Source organism: Stenella coeruleoalba (assembly GCF_951394435.1).
Source record: "Stenella coeruleoalba genome assembly, chromosome: 19".
In the NCBI taxonomy this organism is placed as follows: Eukaryota; Metazoa; Chordata; class Mammalia; order Artiodactyla; family Delphinidae; genus Stenella; species Stenella coeruleoalba.
The window spans coordinates 49,468,598-49,482,151 of NC_137165.1; the positions used below are offsets into that span (position 1 = coordinate 49,468,598).

The following is a 13,554-nucleotide window of genomic DNA, read 5'->3' on the forward strand; positions in this document are numbered from 1 at the left end:
CAGTGGAAGATGGTTCCCACCCAGCAAACCCCTAGTCCTGCCGTCCTCTGAAAGCTGCTTCAGCTGTAATTTTTTTCTTCAGATTAAACCAGTTAAAGGAAGCAGCTGTGGATGCCCCTAGAAGCACTTCTGTCAGGGGCTGAGTTTCCTGGGAGAGGAGCTCCCCTCCCCCGCACCGGGTCCTTGACCTGGATTTCTCGGCCCTGCAGCTGCTCTGTGCTAAGGAGGGCCCTGCACAGCTTCTGAGTTCACTGGATGCCGTGGTTTCTGTGCCAGCCTTCTTCCCTGTTGAGCTCAAGCTCTTGGAGGGCGGGGATTTGGGGTAATGCCCTCGACGCTTCATTCTGGTGCCTGGCACAGGGCCCAGCACACAGTAGGTCTTCAGCACATACTTGTTGAAATAATAGACGGATGCATGGATGAGTGGACAGATGGAAACAAGTTGTGCTCTTGCCAGGAACAGATCACATCTGCGGGAGTTGAGAAATGATGTAGGCCATGTCCTTCTCTGACGGGCAGGATGGCTGATTCTAGGATGTTTGGAAAGGGCGGGAGGCGTTGGCTGTTTTCCCGCTAGCCCTGGGTATCACCAGGGGCCCCTGTCCTCCATCGAGGGAGTTAGGACTGGTGAAGTTTTTCCCCGAACAATAGTCATTGGCCCAGCAAGCGTAGGGTGCTGGGTCAGTCTCTTGCCTTTTCTTTCTGAAGATGGATGCAGTCTGCCTCCGGAGCCCCACAGTCAGATGGGAAACTCATTCGAGTAGGCCCCGCTGACCCTGAGCTGGGGTGGCTTGCGACGGAGAGCGCCTGAAAGCTCAGTTTAAGGAGAGGAAGGGGGCAAAGGATGCTGTCAGGGGAACTTGGAACCTAAGAAAATAAAAGCTTTGCCAAGCTCTGCAGTGGCATTAGGTGCCCACAGCTGTGTGGCAAGCTTGTTCCAAGCCCGTCTCTCGGTTCTGAGCTGCTCACTCTCGGTCAGCAAAGTAACAGGACAATTCTTCGGCTGCTCTTCCGAGATGGCTGGTTCTAGACGCTGCTTCTTCCTCTTGGGGAGGGCCTTCTCCCCAGCTGTCGAGATTCGAGTAGGCCGAAGACAAGTTGAAACGTGTCTGAACTTCAGAGCTGATGTAAGGCCCGGAGAGCTCTGGCTCCAGACTCGATTCCTTCAATATGGCACCAAACACAGAGGAGTAGTTTGGAGACCAGCCTGTCCTCTTTCTGCCTGAACTGGGCCCTCCCAGGTCTCGTGAGGGTGTGGGGCGGGGACAGGAACCTCTGAGGAGGGGGCGTTAAGACAGCAGAATGTGGAGTCAGGGAGCCGGACAACTCAGGGGCCTGCCCCTCCCAGGCTGTTCGGTTTATGGCCTTGGTTTCCATGTCCTGCAGCGGCCTCGCGCTGTGCTGGCCAGCCTATCTAGATGTGACCGAATCTGCCATGCCTTGAGTAACCGACCCGCCTTCTGTTCTCACCAGAGCTGGTCTGGGCTCCTGGTGAGGGGGGTGAAGGAAGGCGCCCCATGCTGTCCGTCAGGGCCCACACCACCGTCCAGCACCACAGCTCCCAGGGGGCTGGTCCCTGGCAGATCTGGTGGAGGCTGTCCCTGGGGCCTGGGCTGGCCTCAGAAGGACACAGAGTTTGACAAATGAGCAGCGCACCTGTCAGGCTGAGTTCTGGGAGCTGGAGCCTGGCGAAGGGGCAGCCGGTAGGTGGAAGGGGGCCAGGCAGGAAGGAGGAACATTGGCCCCCAGCCCAGTTTGCTGCTCAGAGCGCTCCCACCCTCGGTCCCTCTGCTCACCCCGTTTCTCTCCCTCGGGTCCTCTTTGTCCCAGAGCGCTGTTCCCAGCAGCCCCCACGCTCCTGCCATCTTCAGGGCTGGGCTGGGGGCTGCACGGGGGCCCTGGGGTCCCAGGATAGCGCAGAGGGAGGGAAGTGTGGCTTTGGGGACCCACCAGGCATCCCCTCTCACATAGGGCAGCAAGTGGATGCATATCTGACATCTAGATGGCTCCGTGAGTATTTGTTGGGGAGGGTAGGCAGTGCCCCCAGGGCAGCCAGAGGGGAGCCCCATCAACCCCCAGCCAAGCCCCTGGGGAGGCCGGGGGCTCCTTGGTGGAGTTGCTGGGGCAGCTTCCTGGGTGTTGAGGCATCCCCAAGTGGGGGAGAGCCAGGCCCCTGAGGCAGACAGTGGGTGGAATCCAGCTCCACTATGTCCAGCCCGGGGCCTGCGTGTGTCCCCACACTCTGAGCCTTGTCACTGCCAGCCAGGAGGGCATAGAGGGGTGGCGTGGCAGACAGTGTGAGGCGCCCGGCCCAGGGCCCTGACGGTCACTCTCTTCCTACCTGGGCAGTGGCGTGTGGCCCACAGAAAGGGCTCTGCCCACATGTGGATTCAGAAATCCCTTGCTATCTCCCATGAACCTCACCCCGTTCCCATAAGCAGGCAAGCGTCAGGGACCCGGTTCACAGACTAGGACTCTGCGCTCCCACCGGCCACCTTGCCCAGCCCGCTTCCTCCCGTCCTTCTCTCCAGAGGCCCGAGTCACTCGGGCCTCTTCTCGCCCCTGCTAGTGGCACTCTGGTCCCGGAGGCCGCGCTGAGTGGGGCCTCACCTTGGTGATCCCTAGCCTGTCTGTCTGCCTGGACCTTGTGCACCGAGCAGCCCTGCTCTCGTCACTGTCCTGGATCTCAGAAGGTGGCCTGACTTTTAGAGCAGAAATGGCTTGGAAGGGGTGCTAGCTTGTCACCGGGAGCCCTGGGGAATGGGGTGGGTGGCAGCAGAGGGCGGGGGCATGGAGGTTGGAGGTCCGGACCCCAGCTTCTCTCTGGGAGCCAGGGAGCCCTTAGGGTCACCCTATTTGGTGCTGCCCTGGTCCACTTCCTCACTCAGGGGCCCCAGAGGTGGGTCCCTCCTAACCTGGTAGGGCCTCTGCACAGACTCAGGAGGCCGCCCAGGGCCTGGCTGGTCATCGGCCTTTGGCTGGCTTGAGTGCCCAGGTGACCTCTTAATGGCTAGGCTGCAGAGTCGAGCTCCCCCATCCCTGGCCTGGGTCTGAGCTCCCCACCCAGCCCCCAGCCACCTCGCCCCAACCAGGCACGAACATTTCAACCCCTGTCCCCGGTTGGTTTGTGGTATTAAAAACAAATTGTGATCAGCCAGATTGTCATTTCTACCTGATAAAACATCACTTTTATTGATCTCACTCACCCAATGCCATCACTTATCTTGCTTCAGCGTTTCACATAATGGCTCGTTTGTCTTGATTCAAGTGTAGTCCCGTGTGTTTAACCCTTGGGGCTCTGCAGCCTCACGTGCCCACTGCCGTCCCTTGCCCAGGCCCTATTCTGGGAGGCAGGAGGTTCTGGAAGGCAAGGGCCACCCTGTCTGAGTTAAGGTGGGAAGAGGGGGTGGGTGGGGGAAGGGAGGAGGAGATGGGGCCGCTGGGGATGGACCCCTCGGGGCTCACCTAATCCTGCTGTGGTCCTCACTTGCTGTGACCCAGTAGTCACCTGCCTCCCAGCTCACCCCCACCTGCCCACATTCCTGGGCCCATTGGCACCCCTCCCTGGTTTCTGGCCCTCAGGGCCCCCTTACCCCCCAGCCTAAAACTGTGCACCTGCCCCCACCCCAGGCCCTTAGAGTCTCTGGTGTCAACTCCTCCCTCAGGTGCTGGACAAGCCCCTGTAACTCTGACTCTGGGGTCACAGAGGGAGTGGTCTCAATCTGATTTCGGACTCTGCCTAGAGCCTTCGTGTGTCCCGTTGTCCAGCAGACAATGCAGACCCTGTCTAGGCCCTCAGGGTTTAGCCCCTGCCACAGTCCGGCTCCAGCTTCCGGCCCTCCTGGCCACCAGCTGTGCTCCTCACCTATCCTCTTCCCTGCTCTGGCCCAGGTCCTGCGTGGACTCTGCTGCAGCACGTAACCGAAGGTACTGAAGACGGGCCTTCCATGCCCACAGGGGGTCTCTGCCCCCTTTCCCCCCGACAGAGGGGCTCTGAGCCAGAAACCCTGGTCCGCAGGCATTCCCTTCTCAGACCTCTTCTGTCACTCGTCTTGGTCCCAAGGCCTCCTCTGGACCTACTCGCTCCCTCTCCCTGCTGCAGCCCTTGGAATTGGGCTTCCCTCCTGAGCAGCTGGAGGGCTGCACTTTGTGCAACTCACCTGCACAAAGTGGGGGCTGCTGACTCACGGACGGAGAATCCAAGGGCTAGGTCGCCTGCCTTCAGGCGCAGCTGAACCTGGGCACTCAGACTGTTTGTCCCAACGCCTTGCGGCCCCAGGCGGCCGGCTCAGGAGTCTCGCTCTAACCACTCTCGCTTGCTGGGCTCGGAAGGGGCCAAGGGAAGAGACTGTCAAGCCTCGCCTGGCCTCGGTCCCCATGCTCTGGGCCCTGGCCTGTCCTTTTGCATCCCAGGGAGGGGTTTTGCCCCTCTGTTCTCTCGGAGGAAAGGGGCGTGGTCAGGGCTGGCCCGGGACAGCCCCAGAGTGGGTGGGCTGGCAGTGTTGTCTGTGCATATGTGAAAATGGCCCGCAGCTCCTGACACGCCAGCAGGGGTGGGTGGTGGTGGTGCGGGGTGGCGGTGGTGGGGTGGGGGTGGGGGGTTGGTGAGTGCTGGTCACACTGGTCACAGCCCCACGCCCCATGCTTATCTGCCCTGACCTAGGGTCCCCTCATCAGGGTCCCCAATCCCAGCTGAGGGGGTCACTGCCCAGGGGGTCCTAGAGGTGGAGGAAAAACAGCACCCCCCCCAAATTGGTAGGGTTCCTGGAAAGCCCTCGGGGCTGCAGCCTCACTGGGTGGGGCTCTCTGGCTGGGGGATGCATTGAGATGTACCCCCGCCCAACACCCCTCAGGCCCTGGGGGGCCAACCTGCTGTTGAACGATCAGGACTGCTGTTTACTCCTGCACAGCTGAAAATGTTTCTCAAATGAGTCAATTCATGCCTTCCTTGAGGAGGGCGTCTGCTGTCTGGTCTGCACAGACCCCTCCCCTGCACTGTGGGGACCACCCTTCCTCCTGTGTCTGGGCCCTCCACTCCTCCCCGCCAGGGGCACCCGGCCTGGCCACGTGGACTGGTTCAGGCTGAACATCTCACCCACCGTGGGGGAGATCTACTAAGATAAGGGACCCTCATCCTGGGGGGTTTCAAAGGCCAAGGCCACCCCAAAATCATTCTGGTTGCATGTGCCTCTCACGGGCCCAGCACCCCAAGGGGCTCTGCTCGGCTGCCGCAGCCGACGTAGCCCTGACCCAGATGTCCCAGTCCCTCCAGGGAGTCCCCATGGGACACGCACACGGACACCAGGGTGAAGTTAGGATTCTGGACCATTGAAAACCTGCACAATAGTTCATATATTTATTCTTAAGCAAGTTATCAATAAAAAATTTAATACTAAAATGCCTTTACATAGAGTTTGCTGTTCATAAAACCTTTGTATTTTTTTTGTTTGTTTTTAGTGTTTACATTGAAAAACAATTCAACCGTCCTCTTAGTTTACACATGTACAAGAGTCGTGCTTTTGCCAGGTTTAACCATGGTGGGAAGGGCCGCGCTGTCCGCAGGCGCACGGACAGAGGGGGATGGGAAGAGAAAAGCAAAGGACAAAAGTCCATGGACTAGGGAGAAGAACCCATGGGAGGGCGGGAGGCCAAGAAAAGGCTGCCTGTTCGTTCGCTCCTGCCTCGGTGCTTGGGGTTGGAAGTAGCCTCAGGTTCTAATTTCTGTGGTTGGGGCTTCCCCACACACGCCTTGGCACTGGCCGCGTCGCCCCACAGCATCTTGCCACTTCCCCAGCCGCCAGCAGGACCTCAGCCGCCTCTCCAGGACGACCACCAGAATGAAATATTGCACTCGAGCAGAGACAAAGTGGAGAGTTGGGGTGGGAGAAGAAAGCTGCGGTGCAGGGGAATCCCTCCATGTCCCTATACTTCCCGTGGAGCCACCAGGAGCGGGGGAGGGGTGATTTCCTGGTTGGAAAGAAAAAGGGGCCCGGGCACCCACTGACATCCCTTATTTCCCAGGTACCTGGCCTGTGCCTGTGGGTCACACAAGAGCCCGTCCTAAGGAGCAGTGGCTAACTTGGGAGGCCTTCCTGGGGCTCCCATTGTGGCCAGGGGAGACTTAGCATGGTGAGACATGGGAGCACGTGGCCCTCAGTGCGTATTTTCGGGGACAAGGGCTGCTGGGCCACGGGTCTGGCTTGCCCTGCTTGTCCCTCTTGGCCTCAGGAGAAGTGGAGGTGTGATGAGTTCTCCAGGGTTACGGGGGTGGTGCTGAGGGTCTGGGACACCCACACGGCACAACGGTAGCCAGGGCGCTGGGCAGAGGGCTGCTCCGTGCACCTGAGGCTGGGTTGTAGGCAGGACGGAACCCTGCTCTGTGCCCCAAGCACTACCCTGCCAGGCCAGCGGCCCTGCCAAGTGGCCGCAGAAAAGTCCCAGAAACCTCCACATGAGTTGGCGGGGGCCAGTTCCTTCCTTGCTCTGAGTGAAGGCTGGACAAGCTGGCCATTGAGACGGAAATCAGAAATAACTTGGAACATTCAGGAAATAAAATCAAAACATCACTTTTTCTTATCGATAGTTTAAAATATTTGTTCATTTTTGCTTTGTTTTAAACAGAGGTAAGATACACATATGGCTGCCGTCACGCTCTCGGGCTGGGGAGCCTGCTCTGGCATCCCTTCTCTCCCCGAGGGACCCTTATCGTCAAGCCCGCCCCCCAATCCTTTTTTTCCCAGGAGATGAATTAAAAGGAAATAAACTTGAGTGTGACTTCCATCTTAGACAGTCCCCCCAAGATATCAACAGGTGTAACCTAGGGTCCTGTCTGACCTCTCCTGTGCCCTCCGGCCCCCCTGCCCCCACCCCCAGCTGCCTCTGTCGTCACAGACGCCCCAGTTGGAACTCAGCTAGGCTGAGGAAAACAGTGCATTTTCAAAGAAACCCACCCCCCCCCAAGAACAAAATCTCTACACACACACACACACACACACACACACACACACAGACACACACACACACACACACACACTCACGCACGCATACCCTCGTTACGCATGTGAGGAAAAAAAAATCCTTTTCGGCTTTTTTTCCATAAAACTTTCCCGCAGAAATACAATATTTACATAGAGAAATAAATAGACAACACACCTGATTTCTGCTTTCCCTGGTGGGAGACAGTCGGAGGTACTAGGGAAAATATGGCTTGGATTCTAATCTCTCGTGAACTGCCGATGTGGGAAAACAGAGAGGGCCGGTAGGTCCCAGTCGGGGCACAGCCGACCCTCCGCAGCAGACGGATGAACTGGGTTCTGATGCCCAAAAGCTCTCTCTCCTTCCAGGGAAAATAATAAAAAAGCCTGGATCTTGCCTTGGTGGGTTTGCATATTTGCTCAGACCTGCCCCTCCGAGGTGTGGGCCAGCCTCCCGCTCGGAGGCATGGGGCTGGGTCCTCATGTCCTCACGTCCCTGTGGCTCTGGCACTGGGCATGGCGGGGCAGGTGGGTCACCTGCAGCCGGTCTGTGCAGGCTCAGCACAGGATGGGCACACCATCGGCCGTCACCAGGCGCCCGGTGGTGGGGTCGTAGGTGCCCGCCAGGTAGTAGAGGTCCCGCCGGTCCTGGCACTTGCGGCTCCGTGTCATCTGCTCATACTGCTCGCGCCCCACTACCTGGCACTTGTGGGAGATGGTCTGCACGTCGTTCTCATCCTCGTGGCAGGACTGGTACAGCGCGTTCTGCTGGGGAAGGGGGCGAGGAGCGCTCGGCGTCAGGTCTGGCCTTGGCCAGCGGACCCCACCTGACCCAGGACCCTCAGTTCTGGATAAGCTCTTAACTGTGTGGCCGGGGTCTGCGCCCGGACCCCCAGCAGGCTGGCAGAATTGGAGAAACACTTGTTTCTGCACCGTCTGCAAACATGGTTCTCAGGGAAGACTGGAGAGTGAGCTGGGGGCATTTTCTGTCTTGGGTTGACCTTGGGAGGCAGGGATCAGCAGGCCCGTGGCGGGGGACATGGGCTGCTGTGGGCCACAGCCCCCCACAAGGTGAAACTGTCACCCATTGCGTGGGGAGCCACAAAGGCCCAGCTGGGGAGGGATCCAGGTGGCCTGGCTCTGGGGCCTGAGTCCTCAGCTGTGTTACTCTCTGTGGGGCCCACGGCACCCTTGGGCCGGGAGGCCTTGAGGTGTGGGAACCGGGGGCGAGGGATGTCCATAGATGACCACTCCCCTTCTGGCTGCTGGTGCCAGTTGCTGAGGTACCCCTTCCCAGGCCCCCCACTCTGAGCCTGCCCATTACCCCCGGACCCCCTGCCCCACCCCGGTCCCCACCTTCCCGTCGCTCTGCCGCTTCCCCAGCTTGGTCTCCTCTGGGTGGTAGAACCACTTGACCTTCACCACCATGTTGCTGCCCCACGACTCCCACATGCTCTCAATGCGGCCGATGTAGGGCAGGTTGGGCCGCCCAGCTGACAGGAAGACGGCACAGTCCCCGATGCGAAGCGTCTCCTTGCCCCGGACGATGGCCTTGTAGAACAGCTTCCTGGCCTTCCCCTTCATGCCGCGTCTCTGTAGGAGACAGCCAGGGGCAGAGGGCAGTGAGGACAGGAGCCTCGGGGACAGGCGGCGGGCAGGGGACACAGGACAGAATGACAGAGACAGACGCAGGGAGTGTGTAGGAGAGAAAGATGGTGTGTCTTGTGTGTCAGTGTGCATGGTCGGGCCCACCTACCTGTGTGGGGTTCCCCGACCACTTCCAGAGCTGCCGGGCAGGCAGGAAGGCTGAGATCTTTGGCCGGTTTTCCACGGAGGGCAGCCGCTGCCTCCGGGACAGCTCTTTGGCTTTGGAGAAGCTCAGGGCCTCCTTGCGCTTGAGCCTGGGTCTGCCACTGCTGGGGCCCGCGCCCACGCCCCCACCGGCCACCGCGGCCCTGGACAGGAAGCAGCGCTGGGCGTGCGGGTGTGGGCCAGCCCCCTTGGAGCGCAGGGCCTCGGGCTGGGCCAGGAGGGCGGGCACCGGGTGGGTGAGGCAGGTCTGCAGCAGCAGGGCTGGGTCCTCCTCGTCTGAGCTGTAGGAGGAGCCCTCGTCATCCGAGGAGCAGAGGCTGGAGGTGGACAGGGAGCCAGAGGAGGAGGAGGTGGATGAGCCCGAGGAGGAGGAGGACACGGAAAGGCGGGCGAGGAAGCGGGAGGGCACGCCGGGGGCCAGGCCAGGCCCGTCCTCCTCCTCGTCCGAGTAGGAGCTGTGGCAGTCACTGTCGCAGGGCAGCGGGTACTCAGCCTGGCCTGCGAACTTGCGCAGCGCCAGCCCCATGGGCAGCGGGTGGACAGGCGACCGCCCCTTCCTGTCCTTGCCCACAAGGGCCGGGTGCCCATAGCTGGGGCCGGGCAGGGGCCTCCCTGGCCTGGGCCCCACATCCTTGTCACCCGCGTGCAGCGCCTTGCAGTTCTTGCTCTTGGGGGAGGTCACGCCCTCATGGTCCAGCTTGACCAGGAACTCGCCGCCCGCCCGCCGCCGCCCGCCCTTCTCGGCCTCCGCCCGCTCGGCCTTCTTGGCCCGCAGCAGCTTGTGGGCACCCCCGGGCAGGCCGGGCCCGGCCCCGCCGACAAAGGGAGCATAGGAGCTGGCCAGGCTGCTGAAGGAGTCGGCGCGGAAGCCGTTGCCAAACACGGGAGCAGCCACGCTGTGGACGGGGAAGAGCGCCTCGCGGGCCCGCAGCTTCCTGGCGCTGCCGTTGAGTTGGAAGAGGTTCTGCAGCACGCCCGGCCCCTTGCCACCTGCTGCGGCCGTGGCCACCGCCTTCCGCTTGGTCTGCGCCACCGCGGACCAGCTCAGCAGCGGGCTGCCCCGGCGGCCCAGGAAGTGGTCTGAGGCCCCCGCGGAGGGCTTGGTACCAGAGGCCAGGAGCTCCGCTTTGCCTGGGGAGAGGCCAGGGAGAGTCAGAGGAACTACCTGCCCGCCCCTTCTGGCCCCCCACTCCCGAGGGTGCCTCCCCACCCGAGGTCCCCGCAGTCCCGCGAGTACCAGCTTTGTCTTTGCCTGCGGATTTCTTCCCGGGGGTCTTTGAGGCTTCAGGGCCATCGTGTGCCTTGGGAGACAGGCTGGGAGCGGCGGCCTCACCAGGTGGGGGCGCCTCGCAGGAAGATTTCTTGGTCCTTCGGCAGCCGCTGGACACCAGCAGGGCTGGCGAGGGCTCTGTGCCTGCAGAGTGGACCAGTGGCCTCAGCGCCGTGCTGCCAGGGTGACCGCCTCCCCTTGCTCCCTCCTTGGGAGACTGTCAGCCCGACTCCAGCCATAGGGGCCGACCCAGAAAGGTAAGGACCCCACGCTGGAGGGCCCTGGGGCTCACACTGGATCTTGAAGTCCGGAGGCAGCAGCCTGATGTTGGAGACAGCAATGTGGCCGGTGTCCCCATCGTCAAACTCCACCACCACGGAGTCCAGGTCGTCTTCCTCATCACTGGAGGCGCCTGGAGACAGGGCCCACCTGAGCACGGGGCCCTCTGCTCGGGGCCCACGGGGTTCTCCCTGGTGGCCGGGTGGCCGGGACGGGAGGATGACAGGATGGGCTCCGTAGCGCCTGACAGATGACGCTGGGATATTCTGCTCCCTGATCACATTTGACCTTGGAGCTGCCATGGCAGCTGGGAGCAGCCTGCCTCCCCTCCACCTCCTGGAGTGCGGCCGGAGAGGCAATATTACCGCCATCCATCACCCGCATCCCAGGGCACACTCACAGGGACGTGGGGCCCCGGCCTCCCCCTACGCACACGCGCATGTGTGCAAACACATGCCTGGTTGAGGCCCGCCCGCCCCCCTGCCCCCGACCTGTCAGACCGCAGGGTCCCCGCGTCCTGTGCCTGGGGGAGGGGGCAGAAGGATTTACCCCAGGAAAGCTGGTGCCCAGGTGACCAGTTTATAACCCCCAGGTCTGGGGCTCTGGGGCCCCTTCTCTGCTAGGCCTTCTGGACAGCCAGAGGCTCCACCCTGTCCTCACCCCAGGTCCCCCCTCGCCTTTTCCTGGCGACCAGGGAGCTGATGTTATCATCTGCTCTGTCTGACCCGCTCCAGCTTGGGAAGCAGGGCTGGCGGGAGGCCCTCCTTGAGAGACAGGGTCTCCTCCCTGGCACTCGGGTCTCTCATCTTCAGCTTCGCCTAAGGGGAGGGGCTGATGGGCCTCCCTGGGGGTCCTTGGGCGGGGCTTACCTCGCACTACGCTGCCTGGGTACAGGCAGCGGGACTTCTGGCTCCAGTAGGCACAGACCCTCGTGCCGGGCGGGAGGTACCTGCTGGACTGTGGCCGGACATCAAGAACCTGCGGGACCAGTGGGGGCGGCGGCCGTGAGTGGGTGGGGCTGGCCAAGGGGTGCCCGGGAGGGGCTGGGCGCAGCCAGGTCCACCTCCCTGGGGTGGTGAGCCGAGCAGGGGCTGTCCCCTCACCGCCTCCTGCAGCAGCTGCTCCAGTGAGTAGATCCTCTGCCGGTTGCCTCTCTCACCCTCGATGACGATGCTGTAGCTGAGGGGCATGGGTGGGGGAGCATGAGACAGGCCTGCGCATCCACCACCTCCCGCTCAGGCCTCAGCCCACACCCCTCCCTGTGCACGCCCAGGCCTTACATGTCGGGGGGCTGCAGGGTCCTGACGCTGCCTGCGTATAGCAGACTGTCCTCTTTGGGGATGAGCACGGGCAGCCCGTCCTGTAGGTCCTCCTTGTGGATGGTGCACGAGCGTGCTGGGGAGATGGGGGTGTCAGCACCTGGCCCCTCTCCGCCCACTGCTGGCCCCAGACGCTCGGCATCCCCTCCTGGCCGCTCACCCAAGGCGGCGCTCTGCTCGGCGCTCAGGGGGCCCCTGGCCTCCTCCTCCTCTGAGAGGCTGCTGCTGTCTTCAAACTCAAAGTCGTCCTCCACTGCGAAGCTCTCCAGCAGCCGGCTCACCGCCCGGCCCTTGCCCTGGGGGGTCAGAAGTGTCAGCTCTCTTGGGAGGGGCAGGAGAGGTCAGGGCTGGCTGGGTCCCAAGGTCGGGGTGGGGATGCTACCTGTTTGCCGGCAGCCTTGGTTTTCACCTTGCCCGCTTTCCTGCCCCTCCCCAGGATGGCCTTGGCGTTGCGGGGCGACAGGGCGATGGACAGGGCCCCGTTCTTCCGCTGTCGGAGGGGAGGGGCTGAGGTGAGGGCGGCACCAGCCTTCCTGCCCCCAGCCTGACCATGGTGTGACTCAGGCCGACCCTGAGTGTGACCCTGAATAGGAGTCCCAGAGTGTGACTTGGTGTAGCAAGTGGAGAGAAAGAGTGGAGTAAATGTCCCCGAAGGCCCTTCACATCTGGCACCCACCCTGCTGGGCCCAGGACCCTGGGGTGCCCGCTGGCCCTCACCCGCAGCCCTGGCTGGAGCACCGTGCTCTTGCGCGTGGCTCTCTTGAGGCGCTCACTGGCCAGCCTGCTGCCCTCCTCGTGGCAGGTGAAGGCCCGGGTGGGGCTGCAGAGGGCTTCCCTGCCGGGTGTGGCCCCCGGCTCTGCCCGCAGGCTGCCCTTGGCCTTGCCCTTGGCTTTCTTCTTGCCAGGCCCACCTGGGGGCCTGCGCCCCGGGGCCCGCTCCAGCTTGCCGCCCACCTTGGCCTTCACCGTCCTCCTCTTGACCTTGACCTCACTCTCGGGGCTGGACAGGCGGCAGGCCCCTGGGGAGGGAGGGAGGGAAGCCGTTGCAGGAGCCCCAGCTGCCTGCTGGGGCCCTCGTCGGCCAGGCCTGCCCCAGCCCGCCTTCACCCCCTGGGTACCTAGCAAGCCCTGCCTCTCCTTCTTCTTCTTGGCCTTCTGGTTGGCCTCCATCTTGACCACGGAGGAGGGCGAGGGCCCCAGCACGGCCACGCGGGCCCCAGCGTGCAGTGCCAGCCCGGGGTCCTTGGGAGGTGCCTCTGTTTCCAACAGACCCTCGCAGTTTTCACTGTCCGAGCCGCTGCCTGGGGAGAGGCGGGTGGTCCAGGTGATTTGAAACCAGAGCAGTGCCATTTTGGGGTGGGTTCGGGGGGGCGGATGTGCTGGGGGCTGAGTGGAGCCCGTCACTGTCATCCCGGGGCTGCTTCGAGGGCAGGCACCTGGGCCAGGTGTCCAGGTGAGGGTGTTTGGACCAGAAAGGAGAAGGGGCTGCCTCTGACCTCCCTTTTTCTGCCTCAGTTTTCCTTTCTTATGCGCTGGGCAGTGGAGCACCCGCCTTGCAGGGCTGGGGACCCCCTTCCCCAGGGCAGCCCCTTCCCCTCCCTCGTCCCCCTGCCAGATGCCCTCCTGTTTCCTGCTTCCTCTTCCCTCCCTTTGTTCTTTCTCAGTCGGGACCTGGGGGAGGGGGCAGGGGCTGGCAGGGAGGAAGCATCTATTTTTCCAGGCTCCTGTTTCTGGACATGTGTGTTTGCTGGGGGCCAGATAACCCCTCCAGGTCACTGGGCCGGACGCTGCAGGAAGGCAGGCTGGAGCGGGCAGAAGGGCTATTTTTAGCCCCTCTTTCCAGGATGCATCCAGCAGCCTCTTTTCTCCCTGTGGCCCCCCCCGTGTGGGGGTGGGGCAC

At 62.4% G+C, this 13,554-nt stretch overlaps 1 protein-coding gene across 1 annotated transcript in view; it reads right to left on the reverse strand.

Annotated features, from left to right (window-relative positions):
- Window positions 1-6,993: 6,993 nt before the first annotated feature.
- BAHCC1 (BAH domain and coiled-coil containing 1) overlaps window positions 6,994-13,554 on the reverse strand; it is a 54,688-nt gene continuing 48,127 nt past the window's right edge. The window contains exons 16-27 of the mRNA XM_079903663.1: window positions 12,773-12,951; window positions 12,372-12,673; window positions 12,037-12,144; window positions 11,815-11,950; window positions 11,616-11,730; window positions 11,439-11,514; window positions 11,205-11,313; window positions 10,349-10,468; window positions 10,024-10,200; window positions 8,731-9,917; window positions 8,331-8,567; window positions 6,994-7,739 (exon numbers count right to left, since the gene is read on the reverse strand). Of these exons, the coding sequence (XP_079759789.1) occupies window positions 7,533-7,739; window positions 8,331-8,567; window positions 8,731-9,917; window positions 10,024-10,200; window positions 10,349-10,468; window positions 11,205-11,313; window positions 11,439-11,514; window positions 11,616-11,730; window positions 11,815-11,950; window positions 12,037-12,144; window positions 12,372-12,673; window positions 12,773-12,951 (2,953 nt within the window). The 3' untranslated portion in view covers window positions 6,994-7,532. The remainder of the gene's footprint in view (window positions 7,740-8,330; window positions 8,568-8,730; window positions 9,918-10,023; window positions 10,201-10,348; window positions 10,469-11,204; window positions 11,314-11,438; window positions 11,515-11,615; window positions 11,731-11,814; window positions 11,951-12,036; window positions 12,145-12,371; window positions 12,674-12,772; window positions 12,952-13,554) is intronic.